At 39.3% G+C, this 22,470-nt stretch overlaps 1 protein-coding gene across 5 annotated transcripts in view; it reads right to left on the minus strand.

Moving 5' to 3' along the window:
* The window catches only part of nckap1 (NCK-associated protein 1), a 40,969-nt gene that overhangs the window by 12,768 nt on the left and 5,731 nt on the right, over window positions 1-22,470 (minus strand). The window contains exons 2-17 of one of the 5 annotated variants that reach the window (XM_064327305.1): window positions 14,479-14,496; window positions 12,891-13,001; window positions 6,678-6,764; window positions 6,270-6,326; window positions 6,031-6,173; window positions 5,654-5,744; window positions 5,425-5,562; window positions 5,196-5,244; window positions 4,803-4,959; window positions 4,575-4,631; window positions 4,379-4,475; window positions 3,730-3,836; window positions 3,111-3,243; window positions 2,702-2,783; window positions 2,254-2,312; window positions 278-423 (exon numbers count right to left, since the gene is read on the minus strand). In XM_064327305.1, coding sequence (XP_064183375.1) covers window positions 278-423; window positions 2,254-2,312; window positions 2,702-2,783; window positions 3,111-3,243; window positions 3,730-3,836; window positions 4,379-4,475; window positions 4,575-4,631; window positions 4,803-4,959; window positions 5,196-5,244; window positions 5,425-5,562; window positions 5,654-5,744; window positions 6,031-6,173; window positions 6,270-6,326; window positions 6,678-6,764; window positions 12,891-13,001; window positions 14,479-14,496 — 1,532 coding nt within the window. Of the gene's footprint in view, window positions 1-277; window positions 424-2,253; window positions 2,313-2,701; window positions 2,784-3,110; window positions 3,244-3,729; window positions 3,837-4,378; window positions 4,476-4,574; window positions 4,632-4,802; window positions 4,960-5,195; window positions 5,245-5,424; window positions 5,563-5,653; window positions 5,745-6,030; window positions 6,174-6,269; window positions 6,327-6,677; window positions 6,771-8,967; window positions 11,375-12,890; window positions 13,002-14,478; window positions 14,497-22,470 lie in introns of those variants that run through there. The other 4 variants (XM_064327304.1, XM_064327307.1, XM_064327306.1 and 1 more) reach the window with 4 other exon arrangements.

Genomic DNA, 22,470 nt, shown 5'->3' on the forward strand with positions numbered 1-22,470 from the left:
GATGCCGGGTCCTGCCGCCACACTAACTTTAAGTGCAGTGACTATGCCATTCCTAGCTGATGGAAGATCTTGCAATGAAACAACTATTGGTTTATGAATACGGTTGGGCATTCCAAATTAGGAGAAAACAAAAGACAGGAATAAAGGTTAAAAAAAAAAATATATATATATATATATATAATACCCATCTACAATGATTTATTATGAACTTTTATAATTTATCATTCACTTTTATCATCTTTTTTATGGGGGTACTGGAAGATATGTGGTTTCTCACCAGAATATGGAAAGATCTGAGGTTTCCACAAGCATTTCCACCAGGGAGTCGACCATTTTTGTGTGAAAAATGATAGTGTTCATCATCTTCCCCAGCTCTCTGTGGTCCGCAATTCCCAGGGAGGCCTTGGACACGCTGGTGTAGGCCTGCTCAGAGAAGCAAAAGCTGTCAACCACATTGGCAGTTCAAATCGACATGCACCATGTGCCACACAGTCGCACCAATTCTCCCTTTTATTGTCTAAAGGTTGAAGTCTTTGTAACTAATCTGATTTCCATTTGTAAATTCAAAAGTACAAAAAAAGACGGAAACCAGAAACCAATCTGAAATTTGATCCAGGATGCAGTAGAAATGTGGCTTGTTGATTTAGCATTTGAACATTTGAGGAGGATTTTTGATGAATCATTCATGTTAACTTAATACAGTTGAGGACAACGGCCAACTGACCACAGCCAGCTGAACACGGTTTCCTCCCAAGTACAGCGCATAAGATCAAAAAAAAGACAGCATGTGAAAACGGCTATTCAGGGTTTCTAACAGTCAAAGATGTTGCTTTGATGTCTGCTGTTTTATCAATCGTTTCACAGATGGGAGGGAGTTCTAGGAACTGTTCTGCTGGGTACCACATTATGAGCGAAAGGACTAAAATCAGGCAAGCGATCTGTTTCAAAACACAAAAAGTTTGCTTTTTTACCGTCATGTTAGTGTGAGAAATCTGCAGCAGAAGAAAGGATTTTAATGGGACCTGTGGGTTTTTCTTCCTCCAGCTAAAAGCCTGCTCAGGCAAGATAGTAACACTTGCCCTGCAAGTACACACAGCAGGTGATTAATCTAAAATAGAGTTGATAAAAACCCTGTGGTTCACCAATCACATTTAAAAATATGAAATTAAACATCTGAGGCAAAAATACAACTTATGCATTAATCTAATTTAAATGTGTGCCAGACACTGGCAGGCTGTAAAAACACTCTTCCATCCAGAAGGAATGTAATGAACAAACATATGAGCAGGATGAATAAGCTGAACATGATATCCAATTCCACAGGTGCAATCCTTTAGAGCCAAATCACTAAGAGAATTAGTTATTGTCATAACTAATTCTGCCTCTGACAACTATAAAAAGCATTGCTGTATGATCCTGCTCTGCAAATAATTGACAGTTTCACATTGAGAGTTTGATTGTCTTGAACTATTTGCTCACAACATATAAGGAGCATCATGATGATTGTTCATGCATTCCTGACATTCCATAGAGGTTTGTTTGTGAAACGCAATAAAGGAGCACAGAGACATGCTGCTGTCGCAATGTAGAAACAGTTGTTCACTTGCGAAAAACCACTTGCCTGCCTGAGCACCTTGTCCGGACCTCATCCAGAGCAAAGTTAGAACATGTTCAGTGGGACCATAACCCTGAATGGGTCAGGAAAAATCACTTCCTTCCTGGCAACTGAAATGAGCCACAGCTGACAACCCAAGAGCCCCAAGGGTCAAACAGTCCAGAAAAGGATACTGTTCACCTCTGGGCAAGTTCATATTTATCTGAGCCAGGATTAAACGCCTACAAAGAACACTACATCAGCCTATTTCAGTAAAATGGAAGGGAGATGCATCTCCCTTCCATTTTAAGTGAAAATGAGATGAGGAGTAAGGCACTTTTGTTTAAAATTATATCATTTTAATGCCCCCACCTGTGGCCCCCACTGAAATAGGCTGATTGTTTTGTCTCTCATTCAGCTGTAACTGATAAAGAGTGGTCTCTTCCATAGCATGACCTCTGTCTCCACAGGTTGACACTCAGTTTGGGCTGGTTGCTCAGTAAGACTGACACGGGTAACATCCTAAACACCCGTCTCATTACCGATGTTGAGTGCTAATTTTGCCTGATGAGACACGTAGAGCCACCTGATCTGCGCCACGCCATTTACCTGGAGGTTCCCCTGGGACAGAAGCACTACTCATTTCGCCAACAGCTTACCTGTAATCTGAACCAGTCCAGCCGCATCCCTCTGAAATCAAACACGTCCCCGTCTTCCACTGCAACAGCCATACAGACACGCTGCTCTAAGATTATGGGATCACCTTTTCTACTCACTCCTGCACCAACTTAAGGTCAGAACAATCAACACAAGACATAAAGCTGGCACTGGACTGGGGTTCGAGTACATGGGAAAACAGTGGTGGTTTTGAACCTCAGGACGCAAAGTTCCTGACCTTGCCAAAAATGCACTGAAAATAAACAGTAAAGTAGGAATTCTAAGGTACCATTTAACTTCTACAAGCAGGGAATGCTTTGAGGTACAACAGAATTTAGATGGAGAAAGATCAAGATAGGAGCAATTTTAAAATACTTATTTTTTTTACCCTCAATTTCTAACAAAACAAAAGCCACAAAAAGCACCCTCAGATAGTGTTACCTAGGTTACCTTGTTTTACGCTGAGAGAGGTCATGGTGTTGACAAATGAGGACATGATGATGGACTCGTCCTCCGGACAGACGGACAGGTTCTGGAACAGTGGTATTAGTTCAACACTGTCAGAGGCAGATTTGAACAGCTTTAGAGTCCAATAGTTTCAGGTAGCAGGGAGAGCTTAACATGATTTAACACTGAGGAGAGCCAGGCTCTTAAGAAAAAGGCAGCAGGAATTCAGACTTCATTCTTTACAACTTACAATATTACTTGGCCTCCATCTAGTGGTGAAAGAGAAAACTTGATGATTTCTGGTCCCTTTTATCACTTGTGCTACTACCCAATGTTCTGACCATATGAAAAAAGTGAAGAATAAAAGAACAAAAGTAAGCAATATTTCCATCGCGGTCACGCAGGGCCTCACCTGCACAAGCTCGTTCAGCACCACCGCATCAAACCCGGACAGGTACTGCACGTAGTAGCGCTGCATGACAGGACCGTACTTGCGCACATGGGCCCTCAGCTCCTCCATGTAGAAGATGAGCTCTGCAATGTGCCTGGGGAACACCAAAACTCTCCCAGTGAGGGTCTGAGCCACAGCTCTTCTCTGACAGCAGCCCTACAGTACCAGCATGGTAAGAGTTCCTCATATCATTATGCTCATTTATGGGTAAATATCAGCATACCTGCTTGTGCATTTCAACCACAGACATTACCACAACACACAACAGCATTCATGAAACAGTAGCAGCACATCTTGACCAACATCATCGTCAGAGGCGAGGAATGCTAGCGGTTTACTTCCTTCCCCGGTGAAAAGGAAGTAAACAGTTAGCATTCCTCGTTGCAAGTGCTAGCGTCTCTGGGTATTACTTACTTGCCCTTTAAAGCAACCAAATTTTTTCATTTTTATGTGACAAGGTACAGCCATACCAGTGCGATGGTGGGAGTTGGGGTTCAGGTGCTTCTCATCTTTGGATGTTCTGAAACTAATTCTTAAACAGATTTCAAACAGGCCTGGATTTCACAGAGGCTACTCTTACTTGTCTATGAAGTCGTCAGTGCTCTTTTTCTGGATGTTGTCGGCATGCCTCAGCAGCCAGATGATCTCGTCCCGAGCAAAGGACAGGGCCATGAACACAAACAGGGCCTGCAGAGAGAACAGAATTCTCAGTCCTGACCACAGTGGACAGTAACTGTTTTGGTACTGTCCAGCAAATCCAGACACAGTCCTCATGGTTGATCTTTAAGCGCCCTCTTCCATAACTTTAAATCTTATAAGAACACCAAACAGTTTCATTATAAGGAGAGGCCATTCAGCCAATGTGGGAATTATTTGTCAATAATTCAAACCCAATTATTGACAAAATTCCATTGTTCTTAGTCCTTACTGTAGTACGCATGGAATGGTATGTACGTATATTTTTGATATAAAATCATAAAAGCTATAAAACAAAAAAGAACTACAGACTGCACAATACAATCTCCCACATTGGACCGCGTTCTCTTACGCTCACAACCATGAAACCTACAAGTTGCAGTCTAAGAAAATGAGGAACAGGGGTAAAGAAAATAATAGATCACTGTCCAACACTGTAAAATTTAACAAAATATGTAATGTGTCATATTGTAATATTGTAATATGTCAACTGATTTACATGAAGGAAACTATTTAAAGGGCAGGTACAGTACCTTTGGCCCAAGCAGTCCAGGCTGGTCAGCAAGAACTGTGGCCAACTCTTTCAATGCCGACCGAAGGAACTTACGGCGTTCTCTGTGCATGGAGCCCCTTCAAAGAACAAACACACAGATTAAGCAGAACTGCACTGTGGGCATGCAAGACAAACACAAACAGCCAAAGCAGCGCTTGCGGGGTGAGTACACTTACGCATGTGATAATGCGGCTTCTTTGCATTCTCTGATGTCATTAATCCGCTTGTTGTAGCTGTAACATAAGAGATATCCCACATCAACTGCTTCTGCAGATTTAGGGTCAAATTAGGGTAAGGGGTAAGAATGTTTAAAAGAAAGTGTTTTTGTTGTCTGGAAGACAATGTTTTATTATCAGTGTGCTGCATTTGGGGATATTTTGTTGCGTCTGTGGTGAAAGTCGCACCCTCGTATGTTGACGAACAGGTCCTCAGCGGCCTTGTGCAGGTGGAACACCTCATCTCGGAAGAGGCACAGGCAGGAGCTGCTCTGGAGGGCCAGCTTCCACAGGCTGAGGGCGGCTGGGTCACTGTTCAGAACCGCGTGGCACAGGATGAACCCAACTGCACAACAATATGGGGCCACAGTCACAGAAAAGACACAAGTGTTTAAATCCATATAAAGAAAAACTGTGCCTCAAATCTGTGTCACGTTGGATTCTGTAGTTTCATTGTTTGTGTACAGCCAGTAGATAATCCACTGGGATCTAAAGTATGTGGTATGTATGACAAGAACAGTCAATTAGTGCACAGGGTAAGCCTGTTAGCTAACCACACAACATACTACATCCTCCACTTACACACTATCCATTTCTCCATAGTGTCCAGGGACAGGTATTCACAGGGCATCTGAAAGAGAGTTCAAAGGATCATCACATCAACCACACAGCAGAATTAGGTTTACATTCCAGATGTATGGCCTGGAATGCGTGTAAGTAGTCAGGGCACGTTGGGAGAAAAGGCCCGGCAGCGGTGTTACATGAATGTGGTTTTACGGCCTTGGATTGGCCGAATGGGCGGGGCACTCACCGTGTCAGACTGGGCAGGATTCAGCATAGTGCTGGGTGCACTGATCAGGCTTAGAAGCTGGGCATTCCTCCACTGGTCCGCCGACAGGTTCCGTCGAGGGTACACCATCTGGAGGGAGATGAGGGCGTCCGACAGCGACTGCATGCGGAGGATAAGGGGTGACAAAAAAGCGTGAGGCAATTCTCGACAGAGGAGTATTTAGATAGGGAAAACTGGGATTGAGATTCACCTTTCCATGGGGAACAAATTCCTCCATCATCTTTTTCAGAGGATTCTCATAGTCCACAATCATCTGCCCAAGCCTGGGGTATTCTCTGTCACTGGGGGGTGGACATCAGGGACAGGACATCATCTCACATGCACCAATGTTTCTTTGATGTATATAATAACATGAGCAATGTACTTTTGGACTTTTAGAATTTTACTAAGGATGATCTTTTTTTTTTTTTAAGGATGATTAAGCCAATACAACAAACAGACACTAACTTGAATTGACCAGTGTGATAAAGAGTGCATTTTCAAAAAGCCAGTTGTTTAACATCACAGTATACATTTTAAAACCACTAGAATGATTAATAATGTAATGCAGAGGAATGTCACGGGTACCTTGAGCCATGTGTCATTTCATGGGCGTAGTTATAGAGTCCTATAATTGCTTTTCGCTCTTCAATCCGTGACAGCAGCATCATTAGAGTAGTGTAGGTTACAACTAAATCAAGGTAGTTCCGGGTTAGATCGAAATTTACCGTCTACCAAGAGAGAGGGGGAAATAAAATTAAACTCACAGATACTTAAATTGAACGACTGTATGTGCCCATTTTAAAATGTGTGTTTTAAAAACTTACAATGTCAAAGAAAACTTGGCAAACGTCAATAGTGTTGAGAAGCTCACAAACGTGATCCTGAAAGAAAAAAGGAGTAAAAAAAGTGTGCAGGTTAAGTAAATTCATAAAACAAAACAAATTTAGTTCATGAACTGAAAAATTGAAATAATGTCCTATGGATTTATTTCTTGAATTTACCAAAATAAAGTTAATTAACCCAAAACTTTCCAACAACAAGAGGGCATAAAGTACAAATAAATGCAAAATCACAATGACATAAATGCACCTGCATGGTCTGACCTTATGACCCAAGCAGAGAATTTGTAGTTTTCAAAAAATGACTCTTTTGCATGCTGCACATATAAAGATCTTTAGTGATATAGATTAAAATCATGAACAAATGGTGCACAATGAGGAAACTGCACTCACCTTGAATTCCATAACGTCAACAAACGTGAAGTAATATAGAGCTAGATTCTTTAGGATTTCTGACTTTTCTTTTTGTAGTTGTGCAAGCTGTTGCTGAAGAAAGACAAACACACTAGGGTTAGATTCAGGTGCATGGCATTAAATTAATGTCAAAACTTTTCAGCAGGGTTCAATCAGTGCCTTTCAACCTGTCAATCTAAAGACTGTCAAATTGAAGTTAATGTAGCATTTTCTCAGCAGTTCAAGCCAGAACTGCTGAGTTATGAGCCAGAATACCCCGAATCACCACTTATAGAATGACCCAGGGAAGACCAATCTTAATTTCTGATAGGATGGTCTTCCTGAACTGACTGCTAGGTCTACTGACACAGTAAGCCGCTCCCTCAGTGATAGCCCATAGGTCAGCAAGCCTTCACTACATTCATTCTCTGGGGCTCACAGACGGCAGAATGTGTCTTTGTTTAATCCAAACTATTTTTTTGTGAACCTAGTTCTACATCACAGAGATGATGGTCATCTTTCAAAGTCGACGATTTATGCAGTGCACCTTAAAATCTCTGAATTTAAACAAAACCTTTCAGCATCATAGATCATAGGATGAAAGTGGATTTAAGGAATGAGAGGCAAATGGCTCAAACTATACATTGAGAAGAGCTTGAATTGTGTGCACAATAAACCAATACTCTAATGTAAAACTGTTTCTAGTTTGTGCTAGCTGACCTCATAATTATGATGAGCTTCCTCTGTAAAAATAAACAAACAAAACAACAGAATGGGCTACATATAGTAGGGCACATGAGCAGTAAATGAACCCTGCATTGAGTTTTGATAACAAAAAATCAGTGAATATATATATGATATATAGTGTATCTTGAAGTGCTTTCACCATTTTTCAGCAACTACAGAGCAAATTTGCACTACTCAAAGGACATTGCATCCTGTGAGAAAATGGTAATATTTCTTTACACCGCACATTATGAATTTCCCGCTGCAGCTCCAGCCCATGCAGTACAATATCTCAATGGCTGAACAGAAATTTCCTTATACAGAAAGGTCTCAAACATAAAGACTATTATAGCCATATATGATTATAATAAAAATTTCACTCTCACTCACTCACACATGCGCACACGCACTCACGCTCACATACATGTACACGCACACGCACGCACACACACCACACACACACACACACACATTCATTAACATAATTTTTTAACCACTGAGAGACTGCAGGTGCATGGAGTGGCAGACATCCTAGGTACAAAGTTTGGCCACAAGTACATATCAAAAACGGATCCCACAAATAGATGATTCTATTCTATTAAAGAACTTTTTAGAAAGGCGAGAACATAAAATAAAAATACACACATTTGGCAGCAATAATCTTGACAGTGCAAATTTGCTCTGAAGTAACCCATAAGTTAGTATTTTCAGTCAGTTAAGGCCACCAGATAACCCCAAACACAATAATGAAACATAGGTTGTTGTTCTATGTTAATACAGCTTTTTGAACACCAAAACAATTTTTAACTCGTTATATCAGAACTCTTTCACACCACAAAATGTAAAAACTAATTTAGAAAATGAATGAATTAAAATAAATACATGATTTTTCTAAATGAATTTGTATGCAGTTTCATGCTGTTACGTCCCATATTTCAGTCTCAAAATTCTGAAATAATAAAAGTCAAAACTTGAGTCCCACTTTTTTATTGAAGGTGTTCTGATGTAACATACCCATAATTAAACCAATAGAATCTTCACTGAAGATTCAAGGAAAAATAGCACATAATTGTTCCTAATAAAAAAAACATAAAAATAAAAAATAGAAAATTCAATTTGCAAATGTTTGTAAGTTATTTTATAAGTATGTGGTGAAACTGCAAACATTACATATAAAACCAATTAAAAATTCCATTTCATGCTGTGCTATTTTTCCACTGAAATTCACAAGCTCCCCATATACTAAGAAAAAATGCTGAGAATTATTTTATCAAATGTTTTGGTTTTATGACCATGTTAACATGCAGCAAAAGACCAAGGAATCCAAGAATATGCAGATGTGAAAAACTTTCCTACTCTTTTAAAATCTGAACAGAAATGATCAAATTACAACTTTTTTAGACGTACGTTATTTCTTTGATACAAAGAAAAATTCTTAGATTCCTTTGCAGTCCTTCAAGATAATAAAGGCTACATATAGGTGAGAACACAAAATGTTCAGCTAAATAAATAAGAACTGAAGCTAAACAAAGCAAAAAAGGACTCTGAGGAGTCCAAAACTTACCAAAAGCATAATCCAGAAAAAGCCAAGTTAAGCATGCAAAATAAAATTCACAACATAAAGCATAAAAACAACACAATAAGAGATACTTGGAGTTAAACACGATGCAGCTCTACATCATTCCAATAAGCAGTTAAACGCCTTTTAACATAAATACAGCAAAAACGTGAATGTTAAAAACAATGCATCTGAACAACACATTTCACAGACAAGCAATGCAATCATAAATTACTCAGAGCAGCAGAAATACACTGGACAGAAAGATAGATAAGCCACACTGGAAATATGAGAATGCATGTCTGACCAAAAAATTAAATAATTGCAATAAAAAAACTGAACAATGAATCTGCAGTGTAAATATGTTCTCTCAAATTTATTCCATTTTTTTGTTTTGCATTTACTTAGTACATTACAGCACATCATTATACAGTTAGCAATCCTGTTATTAGATACACCTGTAAATAACCGTCAAAGACGCAAAGAGCATTAATTTACATTAACATACTTCAGAAAGAGATTAAAACTGATGCATATAAAATCAGTATTCATGTGGCAAACAGTTGCAATTCATGGAAATGGAAATGGGTAAATTCAACAACATTTGTGCACCACATCACCACAGATTTTAATGAGAAGGCATGCTGATATGGTCTTATAAGAAACCCCTAGAACCGATATTACACTTGTATTGGATTGTTATTCTGGGAAATATGGGACAAAAATATTAGGACAACTCAATGATTTTCACTCGCTATATCTACATTACTATAGGTCATAGTCATACAGAAATGGTTCCTGTATCATTTTAAAGGTATTTCCCATCTCTATCTTTTACATACTATGTTCACCACAAAATTAAATGTAACACAGCCATAGTGATTAATATCTTGAAAGTTCATATACTAAAAAACCTGCTTTTCAAAATAGATAAAATTTTCAACAAAGTTTACTATGTTATAATGTCATCAACATGGGTCTTGGGTATTTTTAGTCATTACTTATCTGAAGTGGTATCACATCACTAATTGCTTACAGTGTTGTTTAACAGTAGTTAATGATCAGTGCTAACAGACATAGCCAGGCACAATCAAAATTACCTTCTTGATAAGTCCTTCTTAATGTGTGCGCACTTCAGGAATCACTCGACTTTGGAAGCATCAAGAGGTTATGTTGGTAGCGGTGATTGGGTGGTTCAAGTCCCATAATTTTCAATGTTATCGTACATTGTCATCATTATGAGGTTGGACACATCATGCATAGCACATCATTCTGGATATTTTTATAGTGAAGAGAGATTAGGCTATTGGCTATAGTCTGCCTGATGTGGAACAGTATTGAATGAGGCTCTGAAATTATGTATACTACACATGAACGTGCATCTACTATAAAATGTTAATATTAGTGTTACAGCAGCGCAGGAGATGTCTATTGTACCGATTTACCCAAATGTGTTTGGGTTTTCTTTTCAGCACAATGGTCATTATATTTGTGAACATAGAATTGAACTTCTCAAATTTTTGTTGTGACATAAAAATGCAGGAAAAGCTCATCGGCTCAAGAGTGTGAGAGTTAAAAAAATTTAACATTATAGTGCCACCATGTGGGTTATTTAGGAAATATTACATACGTGGGTAGCCTCCATAATTATGAACCTTGCTATCAAGTTTTAAGTCCCTGGCTTGTACCACCTCAAGAAAAGTTGTGCAAACTTGAGGAGAAAAACAATAGTGGTACCGTAAAGGGAAGCACTAATAATGGGAGGCTAGGCGATGTTGGAGACATAATGCCCAGCACTGGAAAATTGAGACTGAACTTTCTGCATCCTCATCCTCATCGTACACATTCCCATATCTCCCTGATACACTATTGAGGAACCACCAAAATGTGCTAGTGGTGGCTGAATGGGTCTCAGCAAGAGTGAATACAATTAACATGATACAAGAAGCATTTTTCTATGGCCAACAGTAATGGAGATATGCAAAGTCAAAGTCATGGAGCCATGCTAATTAGCCCAAATTTTGTCAGTCTATTTCTCCTTAATAACAATCCAAGACAATTGCTATTGTGGTTCCAGGGGTTTATAAAAAGACCAAATCACCAGGCCATTCTCATTAAAATCTGTGAAGATGTGGTCCATTTCTTTGGCATCTTTGCAGCCTTTAAGAACCACAAAATGCCTTGTTGATGGCAGAGCTCAGAGGAGAATGGCCAGACTGGTTCGAGCTGATAGAAAGGCAACAGTAACTCAAATAACTACTTGTTACAACCGAGGTATGCAGAAGAGCATCTCCGAACGCACACCACGTCAAACCTTGAAGCAGATGGGCTACAGCAGCTGAAGACCACACCGGGTGCCACTCCTATCACCTAATGAAGTGGCCGGTGAGTGTGTGTGTGTGTGTATATATATATATATATATATATATATTTAGATATATGCAAACATGAGGCCAGGCCAGAAATATGTTTTTCTTCACACGCAGAAAGATCTAATTCAGCGAAAGAACCTATATAATGTGCAACTGTATGAAGTAGTTTTAATTGTTTTATGTTTTTTTTGTTTTTGTTGTATATAAAATGAATGTGTCAGCATGACGCAACCTCCCACAAGTAAGGCTACTAAACAGAAACCCTACTGAAGAGCAAGCACCTCTAGCTAATCCACGAATGAATCCACAAATGTTTTCAGTGACATGTTGAAAGATATGCAAGGACTGAAGGCAATTTAAGTGAACTTCCAGCTCTGTGATAGCAGGAGCTGTACTACCATGCATTCTGCACGTTCAGAATGGCTGAAGCACAAGGTGTGGGCTCAGTTAGCAGTCAGATGTGAGACCTCCTGGGAAATACTGCTCTGGGAGTTATAGGTGGGACAGCTGGGTGTAGTCTTACATCCGGATGGAAGATGCTGTCTCTCGGATGAGACACTACTTTAAACTGAGGTCTTGACACTGCTCATTAATGATCCTGTGACATTTTATCACTAAGACCAACAAGGTTTTCCTGTATTCTGGCAAAATTCCCAACATGGATCTCTCAACTTGCCACCTATTCAATCTCAAATTCAATTGGCTGAATAATTCTCTACCTCTCCATAGCAGCTGATTTCTGGTGAGTGATCTGGCACAAAATGGCTGCCGTGCATTGCCCAGGTGGGTGCTACACATTGCTGGTGCTTGAGGTGTTTGTTAGTTTTGTAGTACAGTCATACAGTAGATCACAAAACAAAGGAAAAGAAAAAGCCCAACAGATGGGTTGACAAAAAGTTGTTCAACCTTGGTCTCGAGAGAACAGGAAAGGTTCCCTAACATTTATATTTCCTGTTTCATTGTGCCTTCAGAGTATCAGTGTGGCTAAAGCTTTGGAAAACACAGGAACAAGCTTCTCCCTGTCCTACTCTGGAGAATAAATGCAACAGGGCTGGTCTTACACGTCAGGGTGTGTCGTGGAAAGGCTTGAATTAGTCATCTTCGTCTGAGCACTGGAGTCAAAACCATTTGCAACAGATTAACAGATCCAGAGGGCGCTCATTAGAGGGCACCTAAGCATACTGCGGCTTTCCCATAGTAGGAATCAATTTCCTTGATTTTCCAGCCCAACCTGTGTAGTATCTCACTCCAAAACTCACACTCTGATAAACCTGTCTGAACCCGAGGAGTGTATGAATGTACAATCTAGGGCAAAATTATGGACAACATTCATAAACCTGTCTTTGGATTTCAGTTCTATAATTCTGTGATGATGATTTTTAATGAAAATGTCAAAACCAAAAAGATCTGATTATTACAAAAAAATGATTTCTTTAACATTAGGGTCAAATCTTAATGCGGTGCATGGGCTTTACTTTGTGCTATCAAGCAATTATTTGGAACATTTTAAATAAAGAAGCATTAAAACCACAGTATTATTCAAATAACAGCACTTACATTGTTATTGCGTGTTTCCACAGCTGGGAATTTTCGGACAATAAACTTTACTGCCGATTCCAGGTTTTTGTCTATCAGGTAGGATGGCTTTGCTTTTGGATCCCCACATGCCTACAAAGAAATGGAAGAAAACAGACAGAAACGGAAACTGATAAAAACACCAAATTTAGAAAAAAGGTTTAAAAACACAACAATTGTTAATTCACAGCCAGAAGTCAAAAACATTTTTTTTAGTGAACAGGTGATTGAATGAGTAGGTAGTGTGTGCAGGGGTTTATTCACAGCTGGAAAATGCAATGAGAGAGAGGCAGAGGTGAGGAAAGATGGATAGAGGCAGGATAAGAAAGAGAGGGAGAGTGAGTCCCCTACGGAGAAATGTCATGGGAAAACTTCTATGGGAAATTTCAAAGCAGTTAGTGCCACACAGCAGTGCTTGAACAGACTCAGTCCTACAAGAAGAAAAGGTGGGTTGTTTATTGTGATTGATCAGTTGGCTTGTCTGTAGGATGGCACTCATTACATGGTTCAATGTCTGACAAACTTTAGGAGCTGGAAAATAAGCAGATGTGCAGTTGAGGTAGGGCGGTGTATGGTCACATGGTTCACAGGATGCCTGGCATGCAAATACTGTACCTAACAAGAATGATAATAATCGTAACAATAAAAATACCATGTTGTCACAACAAAGGTTGTTGATTTCACATTTTTACCATTTATCAAATAGTAGCCTATTACACAGGATAGGGTACTGCTGACAACACCTCACAATACAAATACATTACCTTGATACATATTTGCCAAAGTTGGGCAAGTCTGAGTTTTCACATGATCAAGGCTGATGCAAAACTGGTGATACATTGAATGTCTATCATGCAGTAATTGCTTTCATTTTGCACAATGGTATCTGACAACTTGGAACTGCAAAATGAAAAGCATCTCATTCCAAAATACAAGTAGACCATATTCCTCCCTGCACTAATAAATGTCAGCTCATTTAGTCTTTTATTCAATCAAACCTCAGTGTACTTTATTCTTAAACTGGAGTATCACAAGTAAGAATGTGTTCACTTTCTCCCCTCACATTAATTTCCAACTGACTAACTTTAAATTGGAATTGAAGTTACTGGAAAACTTTCGATTTGCTAAAGACCGCTATTACAACGTTCACTGTACAGCACAACAGAAAAGGAACCTTGAAATTCAGACTGTCACTGATCTCTCATCTCTGTGTAATACAAGGAAAATAGCATGTGCTTACCCCATGTCTAATTCAAAGAGTCCTGCACCACACACTAGAACACGTCTTCTATCGTGAAAAAAGAATACAAATGCGGAAGACCTAAATTTTTCAACGCTCCACGATAAGCAGCTACTGTCCACTGATAGCCTTTGTGTGGAAGACAGAAAAATATCAGATTCTGTCATTCTCTCCCCCCCTCCCACACCCCAATCAAAGATAATTTCCTAGGACTCTGCTGCAGTGTTGTGAGTTACATACAGAAAGGTCATGGAACATGAGACTGGTCAAAGAGCGGGAGGGAAAGGGGCGAAGGGTTGAAATTTGGGGAAGGTGAAAAGCTGTGCAAACCTTCCAAACTTGTCCTTGCTGGGGGAAGCGTTGTAACAGAAAAGAGAGAAAATTGCATGTAAAACACAGGTCGCCAATATCTAACATGCATATCTACTTACTGACAATTAGCTTTGGGAACTGCTGTTAGTTGTTTTTTTTTTTGTTTTTTTTGCCAATGAAGTGCTGACTGCTAAATATTTTCCTGAGAGGAAATTAAATGTTTCTCTATGCGAGTCATCTTAGTGATTATCACTGTGTGGGAAGATTTCAGTCAATGCCTTTCAAATGTTGGCAGTACAGCATTGTTCCCACAGCTAATGTAGGCCTAGACACCTCATAGGGCAGGGTGCACAGTAGACTACATAGGATATCAGTCCACTTTTGAGCAGAGGAGCAGGAAGAGTGCAATTAGTAAAAGGAACAGTAACATGCAAGTAAGACATAGGAACTCAACACAGTCCTCCGATCGAGGGTGGCGCATTTCTAAAAAACCTACAAAGAAAAAGGCAACAAGGAAAACATAAAATACACAAAACATAACACCCTCACAAAAATCAGATGCACCACATAGGCTACTTTTTTCCCGCCTGGACTGCAGGCATATTAATCAGTGCCAGCAGATATCCGCTAGCCTACGTATTCCCCTGCCACAAAGTAAAATGACGATATTTGTTTTTTTACAACAACAAAAAAAACATTTAAGCCAAAAACTCTAAGAAAGTATACAAATAAAATATATTTATTTCAGGTGACATCTCTATACATGCAATCCTACTGATCTTCAAATTATGCCTGACAAACAATGGTACTGGAAACATAAGCACCTTCATCCAAGAACTGAAGAGGAGTTAGCTATATTCACCAGCTTCAACAAGCAACACAACTTGGATCCAAATCTATTGCCTAATACTTACAGGACTGTGCAAACTAATAACATAGTTTGCTACCGAGTGTTAGGTATGGGCATTTTGAACATACATAGAGCTCAAGTACTCAACAGCAAAATAATTTGAAATAAAAAACTTAGTTAATAAGTAACACATTTTAACTAATAGATCTATATTTACACATACCTTATTGCATAATGTGGCTCACTTGTAATTGACGTAACAGTCTGACACATTACTTCATAACAGAATAACAGCCTAACTTTAAATTAAGCTTGTAGGCAAACAGAGCAAAAATATTGCAAAACTAGTTTGCTAAAGTTGCTAAAACAGATTACCCAATTCTAGTTGGTCAAACAATCACTTATTCAGACTGCTGCCCCAATGGCTGTTCTCTTGCAAAAACTGCCAGTGCTGAAACCCAAAACACCCGGGGAAGGCTGAACATCCACAGCTTGAGGCAGCAGATCAAAGCAGCATCCATCAAAAATAAAAAACTAATGTGGCCGCACGAAGGTAGGACACAAACTGCCTGATCCTGCCAGGGGCTCGGGAGGTTTGCTTCAGCTGGTTTCATTGGGCTAACAATATAGCCTATTTCTCCCAATTAAGCAATGGTTGCCCACAGGCTACTATTTTTTGTCCAGTGAGAAACAGGTCACTCCTCCAAGTTGCACTTCGCTGTACTACTGTGTACCAAGTAGTGTGTACACTAGGGGTGGAACGAATATTCACCAATCCACTTTACTGTTTGATTCTCGGATTGGTCTAGCATTTGGTTCTGGTTGCATTACAGAGGGAAAAATCAAACAAGGTTATAGGAGTGCATTATATTTAAATCTGTAATACTTTGTCTAAACATCAACAATAAAGAGCACTTATTGCAGAACACATTCTTGAACAATCGCAAAGGCTAATCCAGAGGACATACACTGCAAACAAGTCAAACTCTGTATACTTCTGCATATAGGCTACTCAAATTAAATATTATCCTACTTAAGAAATACATATTCTCTAAAGCTGAAGAGAAGGTCAAAACCACAAGCTAAATGGTTGCATGAATATCGTGCTTCAGTACTGCAAACTGTTACATGTCTACTGTAGGGTATAAAATGGTTATTGGCTAGTCATTTTTCATGGTATTTTCATGTTTTACATCAAGTGAAGATGAAAGGCCTAGTCAACGGGACCCAATTAAAAACAAAATCACATCATTACCATAACTTAACTCATCACTATGTGAACACAAAACTGTAATCAACAAAACCAAATAGTCTGAAAAAGTCCAGTTATAGCCAATAGGTACCCTTGGTTGCATGAATGTCAACAATAAACCAATTGGCTATATTTGGGAATTGGCTTTAAGCCAATAGCAGACTGAATAAAACAATATCAACTTCTGGCCGATGTCCTACATAACCCTTGGTCCTATAAATGGGCCATTGATTCACCCTGGAGTAATACAAAATTTTATTATTTTACCACAGCAGGACAGCAAAGCCCATCAGTTCCCACCACAGAACAAGGCACAGTGGGGTGCTGGGAGATTCCATAAACAGGGGAAGATGTGCACACGTATGCCCACTGACATAAGTGCAGCCTGCTGCTGCTTCCTTCCACCAAAATCCACTGGCTGAGGTTCGCAGTTTCTGCACCACAGCAATGTGCTGGGAAGCCCGAAACACCCAGCTGAAAAGAGTAGTCACAATTGCACCTTGAACGGCTATCATGCTGACAGAATCCTCCCTTCCCGGCAAAGTTAGGCTAAATCATCACCCAGTGGGACTCCCAGTTCCAAAACACTATTTATATAGACAGTTTAACAATATATTTTTTTTAACTATGCATAAATATATATATATATTTAAAATATTTTAATTAGCATATTCCGAGCTGTTAGATAATAACCTTTAAGCAGTAATACTCATTTTGTGAGTGTTTGTTCATTTGAGTACTTCAGCCCTTTGTGCATCTGCAGAGTGACTGCCCTGAGATCCACTGTGCAACCTTGTGAGAATGACACATCTGAACTGAGTCACTGATTAAGGTCAAGGCTGTCTTCTCAATTCCTCTAGGGAGACCCTCCCTCCGCCTGTATGCAAGTCCCCATCTGGCTGGAAAACATGACAAAAGGGTAGGCTTCCTCAGTCTTTAATTAGTACTCACCACATGACACTGCTTACACTTGCAGAGCTTCAGAAAAGCTTTAATAATGCAAGAAAATGTTCTTTGGGTGTGTTGAGTGAAAGGATGTATTTAGTGGAAACATGGACATGATTCTAAAATGCTGACTTCCTTTCACCCTCCCAAAAAATAATTGCTTCCTTTTGATGTTTAGTCAATGGCTTCAGAGATAGAAGTGATCCATAGAGCAACAGTTAGACCACAAAGTTAAAGAGGAAGAGTTTGCATAGATTTAGGGCCTTCATCCTATTTAGTCTGTTTAATGAGGAGTAACTTGCTTCTATATATGCCAATTAGTGATTTCCCATTTAACTATTAAAATGGCTGTGGGAGTGAAACAGCGGAGGGGTTAGCTTCTTCCACAGCCTGTTTCCTAGACAGCCAGCAGCTACAAACAAATAACTTCTTTTAGCATGCTAGCTCACTTTGGCTTTGGATGGCCTACTTTGTATTACAAGCAATATTTTATAGTTGTGAAAAAAAGACATGGGCAATCAAGAATGTTTCTTTTTATAGTTAATCCATAATTAATTTAAAAGGTAGGTTTCAAAATATGGTTTGTTTTTAATTTTACCATTGTCCCAAAGATTTATTAGCACTCAAATGCCTCAGTAAAATAAACAATGCTGCGTTGTCTCTCTAAGCTGCAATTTATTTATTTGTTCTTCTGTTTGTTTTTTGGTCTACAGCAGCAGTCGGTCGTGACCTATGTATGGGTCAAGGGAGATATCGATTGGGTCATGAAATCATTATGAGTTACCCGGGATTTAAACCAAACAGCTCTCGCCAGAAGTCATTCATTTTCATTGAAGAGGCGACCCACTGCACAATTGCATATAATACTTGTCCTAGATGCTCATGCTTGGCTAGCAAGTTCTTGTTTAGCCTAGTGGTACAAAAACTATGGGACGGTCAGCCAAACCTAGGTCACGGGGGTTATCCTATCTATTTGGTCATGGTATTGTGTAGTGTATAGCAGCATTGGAATGTAACTAGGCCTGAATGAAAAAAGTGTTTGTAAATAAAAAAAGTAAAATTGTGCACGATTATGCATGATTAACTAATAAATTGCTAAGTGACTAGTGTTGACTGCAAAGAGACAACATGCAGTTTTGTCAAAGGACTATTTGTGTGGGTGTGTTGGGCCTGAACTAATATTGAACTCTAATAATTCAAATAATTAAGATTTATATTTCTAAAACTACTTTTTCTAAAATTTCCAAATATTTTAGACCAGAAAATAAAAGCATTTCCTTTTGAAGTAGAGTATGTCATCTCAATTCTAGAGTTTAAATGGCAGGCCACTTACTGATTGTTTAAAATATAAATCACCACGTGGCTCATGTTCATTATTGTAGTTTCAAAAATATTCACTGAAAAGACAGCAATTTCATGAATATCCTCACTAAAACTCCATTTGATATTTTTAATTTCTTCATCTCTGCTGGTGCTTGCCAGTTGCCTAGCAACAGTACCATTACAACCTTTCAGGAAGTGGTAATATGCACTGAAATTCTATAAAAACAAGCATAACTTCACTTGCAAATGTTCATTTTGGGTATGTTGAAATATGCATGGGAATGGCTGTGATTGGTACATAAACACTGGAAGCATTAGAAAGGTGTACATCTTGTGAAAGCAAGCTGAAACTCAGCACATTCCTGGTCAAAGATGGACTGTTCAGGGTTTTTCCTGGCAAAAATGGCAAAAATTGTGGCTCAACCAATCCTTTAAGGCTGCACAGAAAAAGATAAAGATGGTCAGTCACCTTGAAATTCTCTATGAAGGAAAAACCCTGCACACACGCGGAGCTGAAAAATGAAAAATGGCTTCAGCTTGGAAAGCCAAATGCTGTGGCAGTGAAAGATGTGTTGAACGTGAACATAGACAGCCACCTCAGAGGGCAAATTTGGGGCCCAAAACGCCTCAGATTGGAGGCTGAAAGCACTACAAACAGGAGGCTGAAAGGTTTCTTGTTCCAGGCCTGCAGCGATGCGTGTTGGCCTGAGCTACACGACTGGATTCTGCTGCAGGCTCTTCGCTGACAGCCTGCTCCACACAGCTCTCCTGCTATTTCGACACAGTCTGCAAGGACTTACTGAAGCTATCCCTCATTCCTCATGACAACTGAAACTACGTGCAGAAGATCCTGATGACACGCTGTAAGAGCAGCTCTGAGGGCTGAGACATGGTATTATCTGTACATGCTGCAAATTCCAATGATCCACTGAATTTGAAGACCGCACCCCCATACCCTCCCATCTTTTTCTTGTACACTTGTCAGCATAGCACAACTGGGGTTTTGATGCAGCCCACGGTGCAGCAGAGGGCCTGAAACACCCCAGTTGTACTACACTGCAAAAAAAACAAAAAAAAAAAAAAAAACACACAGCAGTACAGTGACTCAGGCTATGACATAACTCCTTTTCGTAAAACAAACAACAACGAAAGACTTAAAGACTTAAATTTAAAAACTCAGAAAAGTGAACCAAGAAAAATCATTCTTTACACATTCAATAGCTTTCTTTTTATTAACGTTGCACTGGAAACAATCCCTTCTCCAAATTTTAATAAAAGCTTTCATGAATAGTAATGTTGGAGATCAAGAGCAAAAAGCCATTTAATGATAGGGAGTCTGCAGGAGCTGGTACATCATCTTTCGACTGTTCTGGTTGTTTGATAGAAGCACTCCTCTATCACATCCCCATTACAGGAGGCCATTCTGATTTAATTCACCCTGAGCAGGCACTTCAATTGAACACACCCACCGACTTCTTGGGTAAAATATTATATATTCATCTGAATTAATCTCTGAAAGGGCAAATGGGAAACCATTAGCCTCCAAGGCATTCTATTACAAAACAATAATGAGCATGGGGCGTAATGCACATTCATTTCAAACAGTGTGGAGACAAAGAAAACTCCCATCGACTAAAGGACCCAAATGCCACACCTGATTCCAACTTCTTGGTGCTAAGCTTAAACTAAAATATCAAACCCAACAGGGTTTTATGCATACCCACCAAGAAATGGAAAAACAAAAGGCCCAAGTCATCATGATTATGAAGCAAGGGAGTTAGTCACACTAGTTAAGCTATCCATTGCTTAAGACGTTCCACTGTCCAATACAGTTCCCAGTTGCTGCCTTGGAGAAAATGCAGTTTGTTGGCCAGCACGAGAATAAACAGCATGCTTTCCACACCAAGAAGTGATTTTTTAAAAATGTTGCATTCCACTGCAGACGATGGTCTCTTACACATGGCCCCCTGCTGCACAATTGGCTTGTTCTCCTGATGTCAGGGACGTCACTCACCAATTTCTACTGCTCAAGTCCAGAAATAATTTCAGAACATAGGGAACAGCCCACAGGCCCACCCCCAAGTGATTTGAGATGCATAATTCTGGCTTAGAACTTTCACTTCAACTGTCAAAAAAGAATTGCTGATTGGGAAGTTTTGTTCAGGAGTACAGTTAAGGAGCTATTTCTCACTGCACCTTAATGACAGAAAGAAAAGGACATTTAAGATGGATCCTCTCAAAGAACAACTCCTAAAATCACAAGCTCCTTCATCTAGGCATTTATTGAAGCTGTACAAAAAAAAGAGTTCACCTGCTAGCAAGCCTAAAGTAGGCAGTACACTTCGTAAGAAGTAGAACTTTTTGAGCATAACAAAGCAAAGAGAACAACTGCAGAACAAAAAGACGTGGTGTTGTGTGTTCGTACGGTGCAGTGTGCGACGGCCTCCAGGGAGAACTTTTGGAAAACTTCTTTCTTGTTCTCCGACCTCCCCCTCTCAGCTATTAGTCCAAATTTAACATGGTTGGTTACATCACGGTTGAGAGTTCAGAGGGCGGACTTCACATGCTAATGTACGGAGAGTCAACGCCAATCTCTCTTCTGAAGAGATGGGAATTCTGCGAGTTCCCGCATGTTTGATGAATGGTGCTACTCATTTCAGCAAGTCATCAAAACGCCTAGCACACATTCGGAAATAAGAGAAAGTGGACCCCCTTGTCTAAACTCCACATTTGCCGAATGTATAGACAAAACTCTCCATTCTCCGTCCTACTCTGATTTATACAGGACACTACAGTGACATTTGCGACTTGATTGCGTCATAGTCTAGCTTTTCTCAATGGGGGCGGTAGAGAACCGGAAGTAAAACTCCACTGCCTTTGCCTACTTCCGCTCTCGGAACGCGCAGCGTGAAAAGGGCCTATTGTATAGTTGTACAGTATAGAATTATTCTGGGTTTTTCCTACATTAAAATGTCTTGGGTGGGCTGCCTAAATGTTTTTTCAAGTCGTCCACAGGGGAAATTGTGCAAAAAAACAAAACAAAAAAAAAAACCTGTAAAACAAAGTGAAATGGCCCATGAATTTATTAGAACAATTCCCCTCATGAATAATATTGCATTTCAAGTTTAAAAATGTTTGAAATGCATGCCACTTGCTATCGACGTGATTTTCAACAAAAACCACCTACCTTCAAAATTTTTTGTGGTTCTTTATAGAGCAATTGTCGTTTATTTATGCCACTTTTAACACATACTTATAGATCATTATGCCATGTAATTGGACATAATTCCATGAAAATATCCAAAAATATGTGCTAATGGTTGATACAAATACACAATCTCTTTACAATGGAATGAATCGGGTTTGGGATTTGGCAATTCTATGCAAATACCCAAATTATGCAATAATCCATGATGAAATTAAGTGGATTCTTCGATAATAAACTACAGTGTTTTTGCAGATTGTACAAATTGAAAAGAAAAATAAAATTCAGAAAATCCTTTAATGTTTTGTAGGGTATAAGGAACACCAAAGACAAAAAGGATGGTGCAAGCGTTCTTTGAGTGAATTTATGAAAATAATTTAAATACAGTAAATTGGCACTTGTGTGGATTCATTAAGTTAATAGGTAAATAAATAT

The sequence above is a fragment of the Anguilla rostrata genome, chromosome 3 (assembly GCF_018555375.3).
Source record: "Anguilla rostrata isolate EN2019 chromosome 3, ASM1855537v3, whole genome shotgun sequence".
Taxonomy (NCBI): domain Eukaryota; kingdom Metazoa; phylum Chordata; class Actinopteri; order Anguilliformes; family Anguillidae; genus Anguilla; species Anguilla rostrata.